Here is a 15,817-nt window from a genome sequence, read left to right as displayed (position 1 = left end):
TGCTGGTAGATGTTGCTTTTTCTTTCAAGAGCAAGAATGATTTGTTTTCTCCTTTAGAGCTTTTTTTACAAGCTCTACTTAGTAGATCTTAAGCAGCTTGTGCCTGTGGAAGTGCCTTTCTGAGATTTCTGAGAAAAGAGAAATGCAATTCCTTTTTCTAGAGTGGAAGGAGGAAGTGGAAAAAAATGCTGTTCCTGGAAAATATCCATTAGCCTTGACAAAATCAATGAATTTCTGTGTTGGGACACATACCTCTTAGTTTGCCATGGCTGCTGCTTGGGCATGCAGTTCTGGCAGTGCTCTGCCTTGGGTGTGACATGCTGGAGCACAGGCACTGCAATGCTTGGGCACAAAGAGCAGTGTTGGGCAAAAATCTTTGCTTCGAAAACATGTTTCAGTGCTCCTTCTGTGCACACACCCCTAATGGGGCATGTGATCGATGCTGTGATTTCTGTAATGTTTTTATTTTGGTGGTAGCTTTGGTGATGCTGATAAGCTCTATTAGAAGATAGTTGTTTGACAGTGCTTTCCAGTATCAAGGGGCTGCTTTCTTGCTCTTCTTTTCCCCAGGGCCTTTTGAGGGCCTTTGCATTTGAACTACCATTTACCATATCTTGGGAGGCTTAGCACATTCTTTTCCTCCAGGGGCTCTTTCAGCAGAGGTGTTGAAGCAATGCAAAACCCTTCTATTCTGAGTGTTTTGCAGGCTGTTCCCCTGAGGAAAGATCTTGTCTGAGATGGTGGTGTGTCTCCTCTTTCAAGTGTGTCCATTCCTGAGAATGTGGTCACTTGCTTTATTCACCCTGGAATCTTTAGAATATTATTTGCTAACACCTCTGTGGCTTGACAAGCAGTCTGATCAAAAAGCCTGGCCTGCCCAAAGCATCTGCCCTCCTAGCTATGTGCTCTACCAAGGCTTTAACACATATCCTACAAGTCGGTGCTTTACTTCAGAGAGGTGTTATGATCTCCATGCAGAACTAAGGGCTAAGGTCTTCTAGCCCACACAACGCTGCAAATTAGAAATGATGTTAGTAGTGGTTTTTTTTGGGCATGCAACTTAAAAATGGGAGGATTTTCCCAATTTGTGAGCCAGTTTAGATATGGAAATGTAAGGACAAACCTCTCCTCCCATGACAGACTACAGCTAGAGCCTCAGAGCCTTTGTTCATGAGCATCATGTTGGAGAAACACCACTTCTTACTCAGTTTTCAGATTTCTGTGTTATTTTCTTTGTGTGCCTAGCTGGATGCCATGTACAATTGTGACACAACTCCATGGTAATGCTGCTGTAACCAAAGACAAGATTGAATTTCTATAAGTGTATTGAAGATTAACAAGGGAGAAATTATTTTGTTGATTCACATGCCCCCTGCCACTCCCTTGCCCAGGAATTGCTCTGTGGTGGAACAAATCTGTCTTTCCATAGTAGGCTGCCTTTTTCCCCCCCTGGGTTGATGAATGTGCTGGGGAATTTTGCAAAGTTTTTGTGATTTAGATTAGAACTAATATTTCGAAATCGTTCTGCTGGGATTGTTTCAGGACAAAAGAATGTTTCCTTCATTGCAGTGTGGCCTAATTTCTTATGACAAAGAGCTTTAGCAGCAGAAAAACACTGGTGTGAATATAGCACCTGCACACATTCACGTTTAGTGTTCATGGACCACCAAAAGTAGTATTAAAAATGTATGCCAAGGCATGCTTGCAGTCTGAGTTTGATGTTTAATGGAAGAATGATCTGAATACCATGGTGGTGTTATGTTTGTAAACAAACAGTACACAGGGGAATAGCCAAGCAGTGAGGCTGATGCTTTTAAATAACTATTTTCAATAACTTACATCAGATAATTTGCAGCTTACAAGCCTTTTTGCTGTGATGTTTGCCTGAAGAGGTAGTATGATGAACACAGCCTGCCTTTGAGGAAGGTGTCCTGATGGGGGCAGGAAGATTTATCCTCTACAGGGTTTAGCATTTTTCTGACAGTAAACCTGTTTTTCAGGCTGGGAAGTGGTCAGACATGATCTATGGAGACTAATGAGAGATTATTTTCCAGAATGTTGTCAGATGTCGTGGTTTCAGTAATCGGTCCTCACATCGAGAATCTCTCACATTTTTGTGCATCGTTTTGTATGACCTGATGGCCTGAGCACTTGATGTCTTCACTGCCTTCACCTGCCTGCACCAGCTTTCTCCAGAAATCAGGTTGCCAGAGCACACATTTGAGGTGGAGCAGTGGTGACAACTGTGCTCCATCTGGCTTACTTACAGCCAGAAATTATTCGTTTGTATTAAGAACACGCCATGTGGGGGTTCCCTGCCATTGCACACATGGAATCATCAAAGAATCATAGAACGGTTTGGACCTTTAGATCATCTAATTCCAATCTCCCTACCATGGGCAGGGACACCACCCACTAGATCAGGTTGCTGAAAGCCCCATCCAACCTGGCCTTGAACACTTCCAGGGAGGGAGGAGCCACAGCTTCCCTGGGCAACCTGTGCCAGTGTCACACCACCCTCAGAACAAAGAATTTCTTTCTAGTATCTAACCTAAATCTACCCTCTTCCAGGTTAAAGCCATGTCCTATCACTACGTGACCTAGTAAAATGTCCTTCCCCAACTTTTCTGTGGGCTCTTCAGGTACTGGAAGGCTGCTATAAGATCTCCCTTGAGCCTTCCCTTCTCCAGGCTGGACAACCCCAACTCTCTAAGCCTGTCCTTGTAGCAGAAGTGCTCCAGCTCTCTGATCTTCTTCGTGGCCCACCTGCAGATGACTCTGAGTGGGACCTTCAGTTCCATTGGTCCAGGGTGGCCCTGTGCTGCTCTTTGTTTCCTGCAGTGCACCAAACCCAAGACTTAGGTCTGGGGGCTCTGCAGAGTGTTTACAGCTGAAACTCTGGCTGGGTGTCTGTTGCTGCTATTTGCTGTGGCATGTCATTCTGTGCTGCCTGAAATGAGGGCAATTGATGGATGCTGCTGCCCTGAAGTGACTTACAGGAGAAGTGGGGAAAAAAACTCAACAAAACACTCCCCTCCTCCCCCCACCCCCCAAAGAAAAATCAACAAAAAAACCAATAAAGAAAAGAAAAAAATCTCTTGTATCTTTGAATCACACAGACCAATGTCTTGTCAAAATGTAACTGCACCAACCCCTGCTTCAAAGGGAAAGGTCAAGTCATGCTAAAATCTCTCTAAGTCTCTGGGTTTTGGCTGTTGCCTTCACAAACACTGCAGTGGGAGTAAAACAGGAATGCACAAGTAAGACTCCTGGTCTGGTAAAGTTAGATTGGCCTGGAAAATGCAGCCTAGGACAGGATTTTGTTGCTTATGAGTAAGGAATGTGGAGAGTATTTATAAAAAGCATATGTTGTCTGGCCCTTACAGAAACACCACGCCTCCTCTGTCTTACAAAAAAAAAACCAAACCCAAACCCAAACAACTGAGGAGCTTTGCATAGTAGCAATGAGTTGGTGGCTTTGCTGTTGCATCATGTATGTCATGGGAGAGCTGGAGTCTGTTAGTAACAACAGGAAGGATTATTGGCCCCTCAGCATGTTTACAGTGGCACGCAAAATATTTAGATTGAGTCATCTTTTCATTGGGTGTCTTGTCAGGTTTTTTTAAACATCTTTCCTTTACCATTAGTGCTTCCAAATTCCTTGTGCATATGTGGAGTCTTCCATAGATAAGAGACACCATGTGTATATATGTGTGTATATATATTTGTCCAAATGTACAGATGCAGTTAATTCTAAAGAGAACTGAGTTATCCTCAACTTCATGTAATGCAAAGCCTGTCAGCAGCTGTTAAGCAAGCTGACTGTAAAAACAGTGACCAGAAAAATGTGTTCATACACACTGTCAAACAAATGTTGTAACAGCTTGTTTAATTTTTTTATGATCGACACAAATAATGAACCCTAATTGTCTTACTGAGTCTTAGGTGATCTTGGCTAACTTGTCCTTACCATCAATGTCCTTATAAAAATGATGTTAACTATTGGACAAGCTTCTTAGCGTAGTCCTGCTGTCACTGAAGGGTTTAAATAAATGCCTAACCTGTAGTATGTGGAAACACTTTGACAGTTAAACGGGAATAAATGCACTTCTAATGCCAAGCAGATGCTCCAGCGCCTTACAGAGTCCTTGTCTTGGCTGCTCCCAAGAACAAGCATCTACTCCATAGTAGCAAATAACTACCCATATTGTAAAGCTGCCACGTGGCTGAGACAACCACAGAAGGTGCCAAGAGGGAAATGGGACAAGTGCTGTGCTTCTGGTGTTGGACGGTGTCATTTGCTTCTGAGGAAGCACAGGCATTCAGCAGACTGTGCTGGCAGGGCACAACCCCCTCCCATCTCAGTGTCAGGAAGGTTGCCAAGTTTAGCTGTGTATTTTAAAAATTGGGGAAGTGGTTTCTCTTAATCTGATAAACCAGAAGGGATTTTCACTAATTAGTTGAATAGCACATATATTAGAAGACTGCAAATCAGGAAAAAAAAAAAAAAAAAAAAAAGCACGATTTGTAGTATTTGAAAGATGTCCTGCTATTACAAGGCCTCTCCAGTCTAGTAATGTCTCTTTTTTTTTTTTTTCCTTACAGGTTAAATATTTTGCTGGCTGGTATGAACCCCTTCTATTTCCATGCCGTGAATGTAATTTTACACTGTTTAGTGACTCTTGTGCTGATGTACACTTGTGACAAAGCTGTGTTCAAGGACTGTCGACTCGCTTTTGTCACGGCGCTGTTCTTTGCTGTGCATCCCATTCACACCGAAGCTGTGAGTATGTGACACACAAAACCCAAAAACCAAGACAGTGACAGAGAAGCTAAAAATAAACACATACTTTTTTTTTTTAAAGAAACCTCTGGCTCATACAGAATATGGTACTTGTGGTTTTTTGCTGTGGAGTACAGAAGGTGTGAATGTGCTATATTTAAAATAATTTGCTGGAGCCATTAAGAAGAAAAGTGTATTCATACTTGCCATCTTTTTGCTCTGGCACTAAATTCTAATTGACAGTCCTAATCAGCAGTGCTGGGAATAACCGGCCAGCCATTCAGCTGACAAAAATGTTGAGTTTTCTGAAACCAAAGACCTCGGTGAGGCTGCTCTCTCCTGCTGGGACATTGTTGAATGCCTTCAGTAACCTCCTATAGTCATCAATTTAAGGGAGAAAAAAGTGAAGGGAGCATTAGTGTGTCTTCTGGATGAGATCCCTCAGATAGAGGTGATGTGACCTGTGGTTTAATTTATATTGATTTCAGTTAAAAGCTCGGACTATCATCTTCAGATGATACGTTAGCTTAATAAACATCATGGCAAATTTACAGAGCAACAGCTCATATTGGACATTCTCCTGCTTGTTATAAGGAAACATTTAAAGACATGGTCATGCTAAAACTGCAGTCTTTTAGCATAGGGAGGTACTTCTGTAGATGTTAAAATGAGTCTTGCTGTCTTTGAGAAGGAAATGCAATGTCTAGCTATCTGTTCTTACAAAAAAGAAATGCACTCATTAGCTGAGATACCACTGACATCACACCCTCTCGTTAGGAGCCTTTGTAAATGAGTGAGGGAAACGGCTGCCAGGACTGAGAACTTTTGAGGAGAGATTACCTTAATAATAAAAAGCCACGAGCTTTACAGTTACTCCCTGTGCTGTCTGATGTGAACTAATCAGGCAGGCTCCTTTTGATAATACAGCTTTATATTAGAAGGGAGGTTTTAGAAGAGGCACTCTTTGAATTTATTTTCGTCTGGGTCAGAACTTAAAAAGGTTAAAATAAATGCCACAGAGCTGAATATAGCTTAATTATGTAATCTTGAAAGAGCCAAAGTTTCAAAGGGTCTTTTATTATCTTTATGGGCATTTTTTAGATCTCTATTGAATGGAATTCTGAAATAGTTTGTCAAAAGAGTGGGTTTATATTCTTTTTCAGTATTCCTTTTCTTACAAAAAGATTTGGTTAATTAATATGTAGAAAAAACTCTTCAGAAGGAGGATAAATTACATGTCACTCTATGACTTTTTGGTAATAATGTTTATTCAAGTATTAATTATTAACACATTCCTATATACTAAGTCTTTTGCAAAGAGTTGCTCTTTCAGTAGTGTTTTTCTTTAACAAATCTCAGTTCTGGGAGTTGGGTATGTTTCTCATTTGAGCCTTACTATGCGAAATTAAAACAGATCCCTAAAACTGGCTTTTCTCTGTGCAGCTTTATTAATATTTTAATAAGAAAGTAAGGGATGACTTCACTGCTGGCTTACTTGTTTCTTTTGCCAAGTGAAAAAGGCAGCAGACAAAACTGAGCATATCCTGCACTAACCAAGTAACATTTCAGTATGTCGAGGGAGGATAAGACTGAAAGATAAAAAGGTTATAATAGTAGCAGTTGAAACACTCACTGAATGCACATGACTTTTTATATATGTGCTTTTATACCTGTGTGTCTCTTTTCCTTTCAGGTAACAGGTATAGTAGGCAGAGCTGACGTCCTAGCCTGTCTACTCTTTCTGTTGGCTTTTCTCTCCTATAATAGGTATGTTTTTTTTCCTATCAATAATTTGGTGAGATGCTGTAGTGTGTGGAGGAGGTAAAGGGGAAATCTGTCAGTTTTTGGTTGTTTTTGGCAGAGGTCCTTCCCTCAGCACTGCTGTGTGTGAATGCCCTGGCCCCCACTTCTAGCTTTGGTGCCAAAGAAGTGATGCTTATGAGAACAAATAAACAAAAGAAGAGAGCTCAACATTTAAGGTCCCCATTGACATTACATCTGACCATATACCAGAGGAAGGCCTCTAGAGTTGAGCTAAAAATTATTTTAAAAAATGCTGTAGATGGAAGGCAAATTGTTTGTATGTAGGGTGAAGAACAGTCACGCCTGCCTTTGAAACACTGGCTGTGACTGTGGGACTCCACAGCACCCAGTCTGGGAGAGTTAAGGATTGTGTCTAGACCATTAGTCATCCTTTTCAGATGAAAACTTGGCACCGTTTTCTCGTGTGTGTCCTAAAACTGTGACTAAACAAGTATAGATAAAGAAATAGCTTTCCTTGGATGGCATTTCTGCCCCTTTGGGTTGTTTCATTTAGAAGCAGCACCGTGTCATCATGGCTGTGTGGAAAAATTGCTTATGTCTGTCTTGGTATGTTTGCTACAAATCCACAACACTGTTTTCATCAGAAGGTTTTGAAGGTATAAAACTGGTAGTGACCCTGCAGGAATCAGCTTGTTGATTTGTTTCTTTTTTACCTTCTTCCCTCTGATACAGGCTTGCTGCTTAGTCTATTAATGACTAGAACACATCTTTGATCCAGGGGAGTGTGGGTGGGATGATGGAATTTTGCTTGTATAGTACATTTGTCACATAAGGAAAATTAAGCATGTGTGTTCTAGATGATGGAAAGCAGGTGGTTTTCTGCCCTTTCTGTCTTTGTACTTATTCTGCTTCCTATGACTGTTTCAAGTCCATGTTATCTTTCTGCTTTTCCTTTCTCCCTCCCTTCGTTTGCATTCTTGGTATACCTCTCAATATTTCTGTTTTCCCATCCTGTCCTGTGTTTAAAACTTCATTTATCAGACCTTATTAAGTGAGAGGTCTAAACTTCTAATTTATCACCAAGTAGTGTAGATTGTTCATGTCACTTGTTAGCAACATCTTAAGAAATTAAGGAAAAGTGTTCTCAATATTTGTGTGAATGTAGCAAGCATGAAAATAACAGAAGTTAAAATATTTATGTCAAATATATTTTTCAGGAGTGTGGATCATCTTTATGTTGGGGAACATTTCCCTCCCACTGCCTCCCCATTCTTCTTGCTGCTTAGTTTATTCCTTGGGACGTGTGCAATGCTGGTGAAAGAAACTGGAGTCACTGTGTTTGGTGTGTGCTTGGTTTATGACTTCTTTTCCCTCTCCTGCAATGGACTCAAACTGTGAGTAACTTGTTATGCTCACTGTGCTTTTCAAGTATTGCCACCTCTATGTGTGTTTACAAAATACATTTTATTATATACTGCCCTGTGGGACTTGTCCCACTGAATTAGATGGCACACATTTGAAAAATTCGGAGGGCACCAAGGTTTTATTCTGTATTTTTAAATGATTTGTTTGATTGTTTTGTTACTATATTGCTGCCTGGTAGCTTTTGCTGGGTGGAGGGAGAGCAGATGTGAAGAACTGAACTCTAAAATGCTCATTTCACTCTGGCAAGACTAACATTTATTTTTTCTGTGGAATTTCTGACTGAAGAATCAACATCGTAAACTTTCTCTGGCTTAACTTCTTCCACTCAAAGCATCTGTTTATTCGGTCACAATGTCATGGCTGTAGAAATATCATATGATGTTTAGTAATAAAATCAGGTTTGATCCTTTCTGTCCTTATGGAATGGAAAAAGAGGAGAAATATCCAACCAGTTCTGGGATGATTGGAATAATTAGCAGCTCTGAACAGTCACTGGAGAAAAAACCAGTCCTTTGAAGAATGTGCCCCTCGTCCACTTAGTTTCACAAATAACTGTGCTATTCTGTATTTCCATTAAAAGTCAGAACTGTCTTTTATTTGATAGACCTGGGTTTTTATCCATTTTTCTCCCAAACCATACCTGGGGCAGACCTAGTGACAAGTGAGTGAAATTAAGAGTTTAGTGCCACTGGGAATGGGAGGTCTTAATCCTGCCATTGCTTCTTGTGTTCCCACTGGTGCTTGTGTCCCACAGACTCTGGAGCCTGTCAGACCCTTGTCTGGGTTATAGAAAAGGACAATGAATTTGTGTTTTTGCAGTAGAGAATGAAATCCACTCCCAAGAAGGGTTTGGACAGAGCTGCCACAGTGCAGCAAAACAGGGAGCAGAAGAGGGACTTCCTTTTTTCAGGAGCAGCCTGGCTTTCCTCCCATTCCAGCCTTTTCTTTAGGTGCTAATGGGGGATAGACCACATTTCAGGCCTCACCTGCCCTCCCTCTGGCTCCTCTAGCTGCAATCAAATTAGAGGACAGGTGTGATGGACTGGTGGAGGATTTCTCCTATTTTTACAGGATAAGTAATTCATAACAGTGTAACTCACGGGCTAGTAGCCATCAAGGAGTTTCCTGGAGACTGACAACCAGCACACTTGTTAACACTTGTGTTTACAGCCTGCCAGGCACATTCCAGGAGCTGCCTGGCTAAAGTTAACACAAGTGTTAATTAATCGGGGGAAAATCTGTGCCCTCCTTCTTCCCTTTCCCCTCAAGTCTCCCTTGAACCTTCCCTTAGCTTCACATTCCAGTGGTCTCTTCAGGTTATTTCTTTGCTTCAGTGACATCCAGTTGCCCAGATGTGGCAGGTATTTAGCTTGCAGGAATGAGGCTCTGTAGTCCAGATTTGCTGCATTTTCAACCATGCTCTGGTTGCAGGTATTGTGCTCTTTCCCATCTGTGTTGCTCAGGATTTTATGCCTGTATTTAACTTGTTTTTTTTAGGGGCAGCAGAAAACCAGCAGCCTTCTACATGCTGCTGAAACTAATTTCCTTCTGCTCCTTCCTCCAGCCTGTACAGATTTGTTTTCTGTTTAAATGGGGCGAAACACCAATTGTTTTCTGCAGCAAAAAAATTAGGAATAGCACCATATTCTTCCTCCCAGTGCTTCCCATCTTACTAGTGGTCCAGAGAACAGCTTGATACGGGAGTGTTCAGCTGTTGCTGTCAGGTCTTTTCCTCTAGATCTAGTTAGGAACTAACAATCCTGTCCTCCCTGCATGCAAGAACTTTGTGTTTTTGATTGAATAAAATGTCATCTGTTGTAGTTCTATGGTGTGTTGTGCTATTTTCATAATGTTCAACCTTTCGATAAGTAAACATGGACATAAAGATCCTTAAATCCTTTTCTTTCCCCTCTTTCCTCCCTCCCCCATTTTTCTACCTATGTAATCAGGAGAAACGGGGGAATCCAACAGAGATCTGCCCGGCAGCCCGTGGCTTCTCCTTCTGCCTCGCTGCAGGTCCCTCCAGCTGGCCGGGAGAATGGGAAGCATCGCTTTGCTCACCGGAGCACCTGGAGCTCCTGCCACCCAGCGTCACCCCCGGAGCAGCGCAGCAGTGGCCTCTCTGTGCCCAACAAAGCCATGTGGGCCATCCGGAGGTACTGCTGGCTACCTGCCGCTCCCTTCTGGCTCAGTTTGCAGCTGATCCCACCTTAAGAAGTCAAAACAGTTCGCTATGTTTTGGCTGGTTTTATCATGAAGTGCGCGCTGTGATTTTTCTCATGCTGCCGGGGAGGGTGAGGAGAAGGTAGGAGGGTTAAGGGAATGAAGAGGAGGGAATTGAAAGGTGCATTTCTTCTGCTTGGGAACAGGAGAATATCTGGTGACTGTCCATGTTGTGAGACTTTCTGTCTTACTATGATATTGTTAGGCAATGCTCTCCTTCCCAGCTTCTCCAGGGAGAAAGCTGAAACTGTAACTGTAGTTTGTCAAGAGGGGGAATATGTGTGTGCATGCAATAATGACTGAAGTGAGGGGAGTGCAGGGCAAGCAGCATATTATGTGGCATTGCTGTATGTCTACATACATGTTTATACATATGATCTCTGCACATGGATATACATACATGTAGATATGTTTGTGTATGCATATTTTTGTGTACATATATATATGTATATATATATATATATACATAAAACCAGAGGTGATGCCCACTTCTGCCTTCTGCCTAGGTATGTGCATATAACTACGAGACCCAGGCTCAGGCACTCAGAGAAGGATTTTCACCATTCCCATCCAGCAGTTGTCAGCATGTTCATTGTGCACCTCACTGGGGAAGGAAAGGCTGTCCCATAATTCAGGGCCATGTTCTGGCATGGGACCAGCATTTAGTGACCTTATTCCTGTGGAACAGCACTGATTCAGTAAGAGCATTTAAGGGGGGGTGTGACTCAGCAGCCAGCCCATGGCTCTGTGCCAGAGTGTGAGTTTTTTTTTTTTTCTTTTCTTTTAACCTCGACCTTTGTGCAAGTTCTCTGGTAGCCTGTTCCCAGCTTGCCCTTTGTTGCTGACTTTTGGTTTTTGAACTACAAAACACTCACAGCATGATTTAATTTGGAGGCCTGTGATAATGAATTGCCCCGCACTACCTGTTCCTTGGAGAAAGCATTTTGTTCCTTAAATAGATCAGGAATTATCTGCTGCAGTTTTCTGATCGTTTAATGACACTTGAACAGGCTCCATGAAGCATTCCTGAAATCTGGGAAAGGGAATATTTTATTCCCACGTAATACTCCACATTAATCAGTTAAGTAGGAGCTGTTTGCTTGTTGTTAGTTTTGTGGTTTTGTTTTTTGTTTTCTTAAAATCTTCTTGCTTCATCAGTATTTAAGGCATATAGGTGTTACATGAGATCTGTACCTTTTCTGATCACAGAGTCTGTTTCCTGTCATTTAAATGGTTCAACCCACTCAAGATCTTCTGCCCTGCAGGTGTTTTGTGTGACTGGTGTGACATAGGGATGGTTGGTTTTTTGGCCTTGTTTTTAACAAGGACAGGAGTGGGTTTGGTTGTGTTGTCTCTCCATGTGGGAATCTGTGACACAGAAATGCTAAGTCAGCCAAGGCTTTTCAAAGTGGGTAAGTGCTGGCTGCTCTAGCAGGGAGACTCTTGTGGCTGTTGCGAACAGCTTCTAAAGTTGTTTGTTTGAATCTTATTTCTTCTTTATTTCTTTGCTGTCTCCAAATGAGTAGCACAATTTGAAAGTGTGGGTGACCCTGGTTCCTTCTGAAATGCCAGGCCAGAATGGGCTGTCCAAAAGCCTTGTTTAACATCCTGGCGCTAAAATATAGGACCTGGTAGGGAGGAGTAAACTAAGATACTAATGAGGCTGCCTTTGCTCTCTCCATGTTGCTCCCAATGCTTTTGTTCTCTTTGATACTTAACATTTGTTTCTGCTTTCCCTGACAGATACTATGGTGGAGGGCATCAATGTAAAAAAATCTTCTGTCTTGCTTTATCGTCTTGTTCCTTGTTTCTTATATCCCTGTTTTTTTTTTTTTTTCTTCGTTCTGCTCCTTTCCCCCCCTGTTTGCTTTATACTTTTTCCAGGCAACATCCCTCTGCTCCTGCTTTGGGAACATCTCCTCCTTATACCAAGGGGAAAGCCTCTGGTTTTCCAGCCTCTTCACAAAGGGTTACATAAGTTGTGTTGGAGAGACCATGTGTTTGGGATGGCTTCAGAGGGAACTCATCCACTCTGCCAATTGACATTTGCTTTTCAGCAGCTGCCTCTTCAACTTTTGTAAAGGATTTCTGCAAAAAATCAGGCAAATCAGGCTCCGCATTTACATAGCTGCTTTCTTTTTAAAAAGAGGTTTTCATGGTATAAGCTGCTGAGTTTCTCTTTTCAAGTGACTGACTGTGTGCAGCACACTTGGCAACATCCTGTTGTGTGATGGTTGATTGTGGGATGCCCCAAGTATAGCTGGCTGGGTCCCAGTGGCTGAGAGGGAAGGGAAGCCTCCTGCTGCTGCTGCACATTTGTGTGAGTTGTGCCTAAGAGTCCTGGGAGAAAGCCTGGGATGGCTTAATGGAACTTCTCTGAAACACTGTTAGCAACCTTCTTTTTTTGCCTTGCTCTGAATTCCTTTTTCTTCTGAAGGCAGGATAATGCCAGGTAACTTCTTGTTGCATGGAATGACAGACTCAGAGTCTGGACAGCTTGACCAGTGCTTGCTTGTCTCGTGTCAGTGTTTGCTACTCACTATAAAAAATAAATGTGCTGCTATGGATTTGTAATTTCAAGAGTTTTTTCTCAAGTCTCAACCACACATGGACTGTACTTGGAGTAGTATAGAAAAGCATGATTATATGTGTTGCTGCTCACTGATTCTCAAAATGACATCCACCTTACAAGGGGGTCTGTGGACCACTACCTGATCGTATGACTGCAGTCTTTGCTTTCCTTCCATTTGCTGACTGCTCTCACAGGACAGATTAAAATAGCTGAAATACTTTCTGTACAAAGTCTTTCTTTATTGCTATTGGCATACTGGATGACAAGAAGTAGAAAGCATGCAAGGCAATTGCTTTATTAAAGTACAATCCATTTTAGAAAAAATTTGAATCCTTGCTATAGAAGAAAAAAAAAAAGAAAAAAAATCAGTTGCTGTCAAGTATACAAAATAAATTGCATAATTTCTCCACTGTAATCAATGTTTCTCTGACTTGTGTAGGTATCTTCTGTGACAAAAGGGAGGGGAGGGGAAAAGATTTATAATATTTCAAAGACTCCAAAGTTGGAAGGCAGCTTGGGCTTCAGGTATCTTCATCTAGTGCACCAGCTTGCTAGGCATAAGCTCACTGCTTAATCTGTACTTTTAAGTACTTGTGATGTAATCAATTTGGTTTCTGTTTAATAATGATTTATTATGTGTCTTGCTACTAGAGGTAACTGAAAAATACAGGAAAATGTAATGGAGGAGTTAGGGGAATCTGTCTAATTAATAGTAACTGGAGCTAGTTATATAAATTCTTGGTGCAGAGAGATTTCTGTTCTTTAATGTCCCTCGCTCTTTTCCTCAGCTATACAGTAGATATGTGAGTTGCAGTCCTGCTGTCTTAAGGAGCAAGAAATGAGTTAGTCTGGATAAAATTGCAGGTTTTATCACCATGTTTTTATTGCAATTTTGGGGGATGCTGGCATATAATTCTGAAACAAGAATCTTGTATGAGTTTGATCCATCTCCCTGAGTTTTAAGACTTGGAAGAAGAGGCTTGTGACTGTGTGTGCCCTCCTGTGTGATACAAATGGAGAAGGGCAGACAGGGACTTCTCTGTAAAGCTTGTACTTCTGTTTGGGATAAGCTTCAGTGATTTCGTGATGACGGTGCAGCATACATTTCTGTGTTCTATTAAAATGTATTTACCAGTGCCAATACCTCATTGCTCACCTCAGGGATAGTCTGCTAGATCCACAGATATAATTAGCAAGGATGATATATGTAAAACAACAAGTTGTCACAGTCCCTTGTGCAAGTTGGGTCCGTAGTTATTGTCACTCATTCTCTTTCTTGATTTGTTGAGCCCACTGAAAACCAAGATCTACTTCTTTTCCTATTTTATTTTCCAGGGCTATATCTAGTTATAGTCATGCTACATCATATATGCCTTATACTGAACACTGCTAAATGCTGTCCAGCTCAATGCTATCCAGGGTGTAGACACCCTTCTCCCACCTAATCATCCTGATGGATTTAAGCTTTGTAAATACGCTGGTGGTCGGCCCAGTCTAAGCTTCTTGAAAAACAAAGCTCCTTGCATACTTTTGAACCCAAAATCTCTATTTCTCTGTGGTGACCTAGAAACTGATTTTTATTGCATCTGCTGTTGGTGATTTAGCTGGTGAGACTTGACCCTTAGAATAGATGATAGACTGTTATTTAATGCTGCCATCCTTGGTAACATCCAAGGCAAGGTTGGGCAGGGCTCTGAGCAACATGGCCTAGTTGAAGATGTCCCTGCATGCTGCAGGGGCATTGGTCTGAATCACCTTTAAAGGCTCCTTCCAACCCAAACCATTCTATGATTCTGTGATTTTCTGTGTACGTGAACCGTTGCATTAGTTTTTAGCTTGCTCTTTAAAAACAAACAAACAAAAAACCCAACAAAAGCTGTTTGCCAGGTAAGAGAATGAGAGAGGAAGCAGGTGTAGTTGGAGCTGTGCTCAACACCATCACTTTAAATCTCTGTGTATGTACAGAAGAAAGTGAGGGAGCTCACTGATCGTTAGCACTGTGGGATCCAGGCACAAAACCCCATTGATCCAAAATTCAATGAAATCCTAAAGGCTATAGCGGGGATAAATGTGATCTGATGACTAAGCCTGCAGCAATGTTGTTTCCTTTTGCAGTAGCAGGGCAAAGAAGACGGGGACACCTGGTTGCATTCCAAGGCTGGCTGTGCTGGCCCTAAGTTTGATATACTCTGAGGAAAAGTATGTTGAGGTCCTAACATATCTACATATCTTCCCTGAGTCCCTGCACAGCATGCGCAGTCGGTGTTTGAGCTGAAACAGATGCTGTTCTGACATGAAGGAGGGAGAGGGGAGGGAAAGCATTGGCACACAGAACATGCCACTGTGTAGCAATTGCTGGGTGTTGATTTGGCTTTTCCTCACTGGGTGCTTCTGTTTATGTTTCTTGTGTAGCAGTTATTTTTTTAAATTTTTTTTTTAAGCTAATTTGACAGGGTAGCACATTTTCGCTTTAGCATGAAAAACTCCAAAATACAGAAAAAACTCACATAATACAGAAGCCTCAGCAGTGATTCTAATGCTTCCCTTTGCTGCATAATGTGATTCTACTTTCTAGTTTCTTAACTAAGAGAGGCAGAAAACTGTGACCAATTTCCCAGATAGAGAATTTCATGTGTTCAAACTTTACCTTCCCTTGAATTTGTCACCAGGAGTTTTATAGCGAGCCATGGCTCAGAATATGAAACTGCCTGAGTTGTAGAAGGTGCAAAGAAGGCATTTTCTGTTAGAAACTTTCATAGGTTGCACTTGCACACTCTGAAGGTCAGTGGTGGTTGCTTTCATACATGAAGCACAGCAGTGAAAAGCACTGCATATCTCTGAGAAAACACCAAGGTAACTATTATTAATGTATTATTTCCATCAGGAGCAAATATACAACAACAACAAAACAAAACCTAGATACTGGCCTTAGATACTGGTCGAGATACCTAGACACTGGCCTTAAAAGATCCTTGCCTTTGCAAACACCATACTCTTGGTGGAGAAATTCCAGGACGGTGGCCTGGTTTGGGATTAGGCCTGGGGTAAGA

General features: G+C 41.7%; 1 protein-coding gene across 1 annotated transcript in view; it reads left to right on the top strand.

Moving 5' to 3' along the window:
• Positions 1 to 15,817, top strand: part of TMTC1 (transmembrane O-mannosyltransferase targeting cadherins 1) — a 144,518-nt gene that overhangs the window by 8,241 nt on the left and 120,460 nt on the right. The window contains exons 2-5 of the mRNA XM_071769015.1: positions 4,606 to 4,783; positions 6,477 to 6,550; positions 7,765 to 7,941; positions 9,922 to 10,128. Coding sequence (XP_071625116.1) covers positions 4,606 to 4,783; positions 6,477 to 6,550; positions 7,765 to 7,941; positions 9,922 to 10,128 — 636 coding nt within the window. The remainder of the gene's footprint in view (positions 1 to 4,605; positions 4,784 to 6,476; positions 6,551 to 7,764; positions 7,942 to 9,921; positions 10,129 to 15,817) is intronic.

Source organism: Heliangelus exortis, chromosome 1 (genome assembly GCF_036169615.1).
Source record: "Heliangelus exortis chromosome 1, bHelExo1.hap1, whole genome shotgun sequence".
Lineage (NCBI taxonomy): Eukaryota > Metazoa > Chordata > Aves > Apodiformes > Trochilidae > Heliangelus > Heliangelus exortis.
This window is presented reverse-complemented; position numbering and strand designations above follow the sequence as displayed.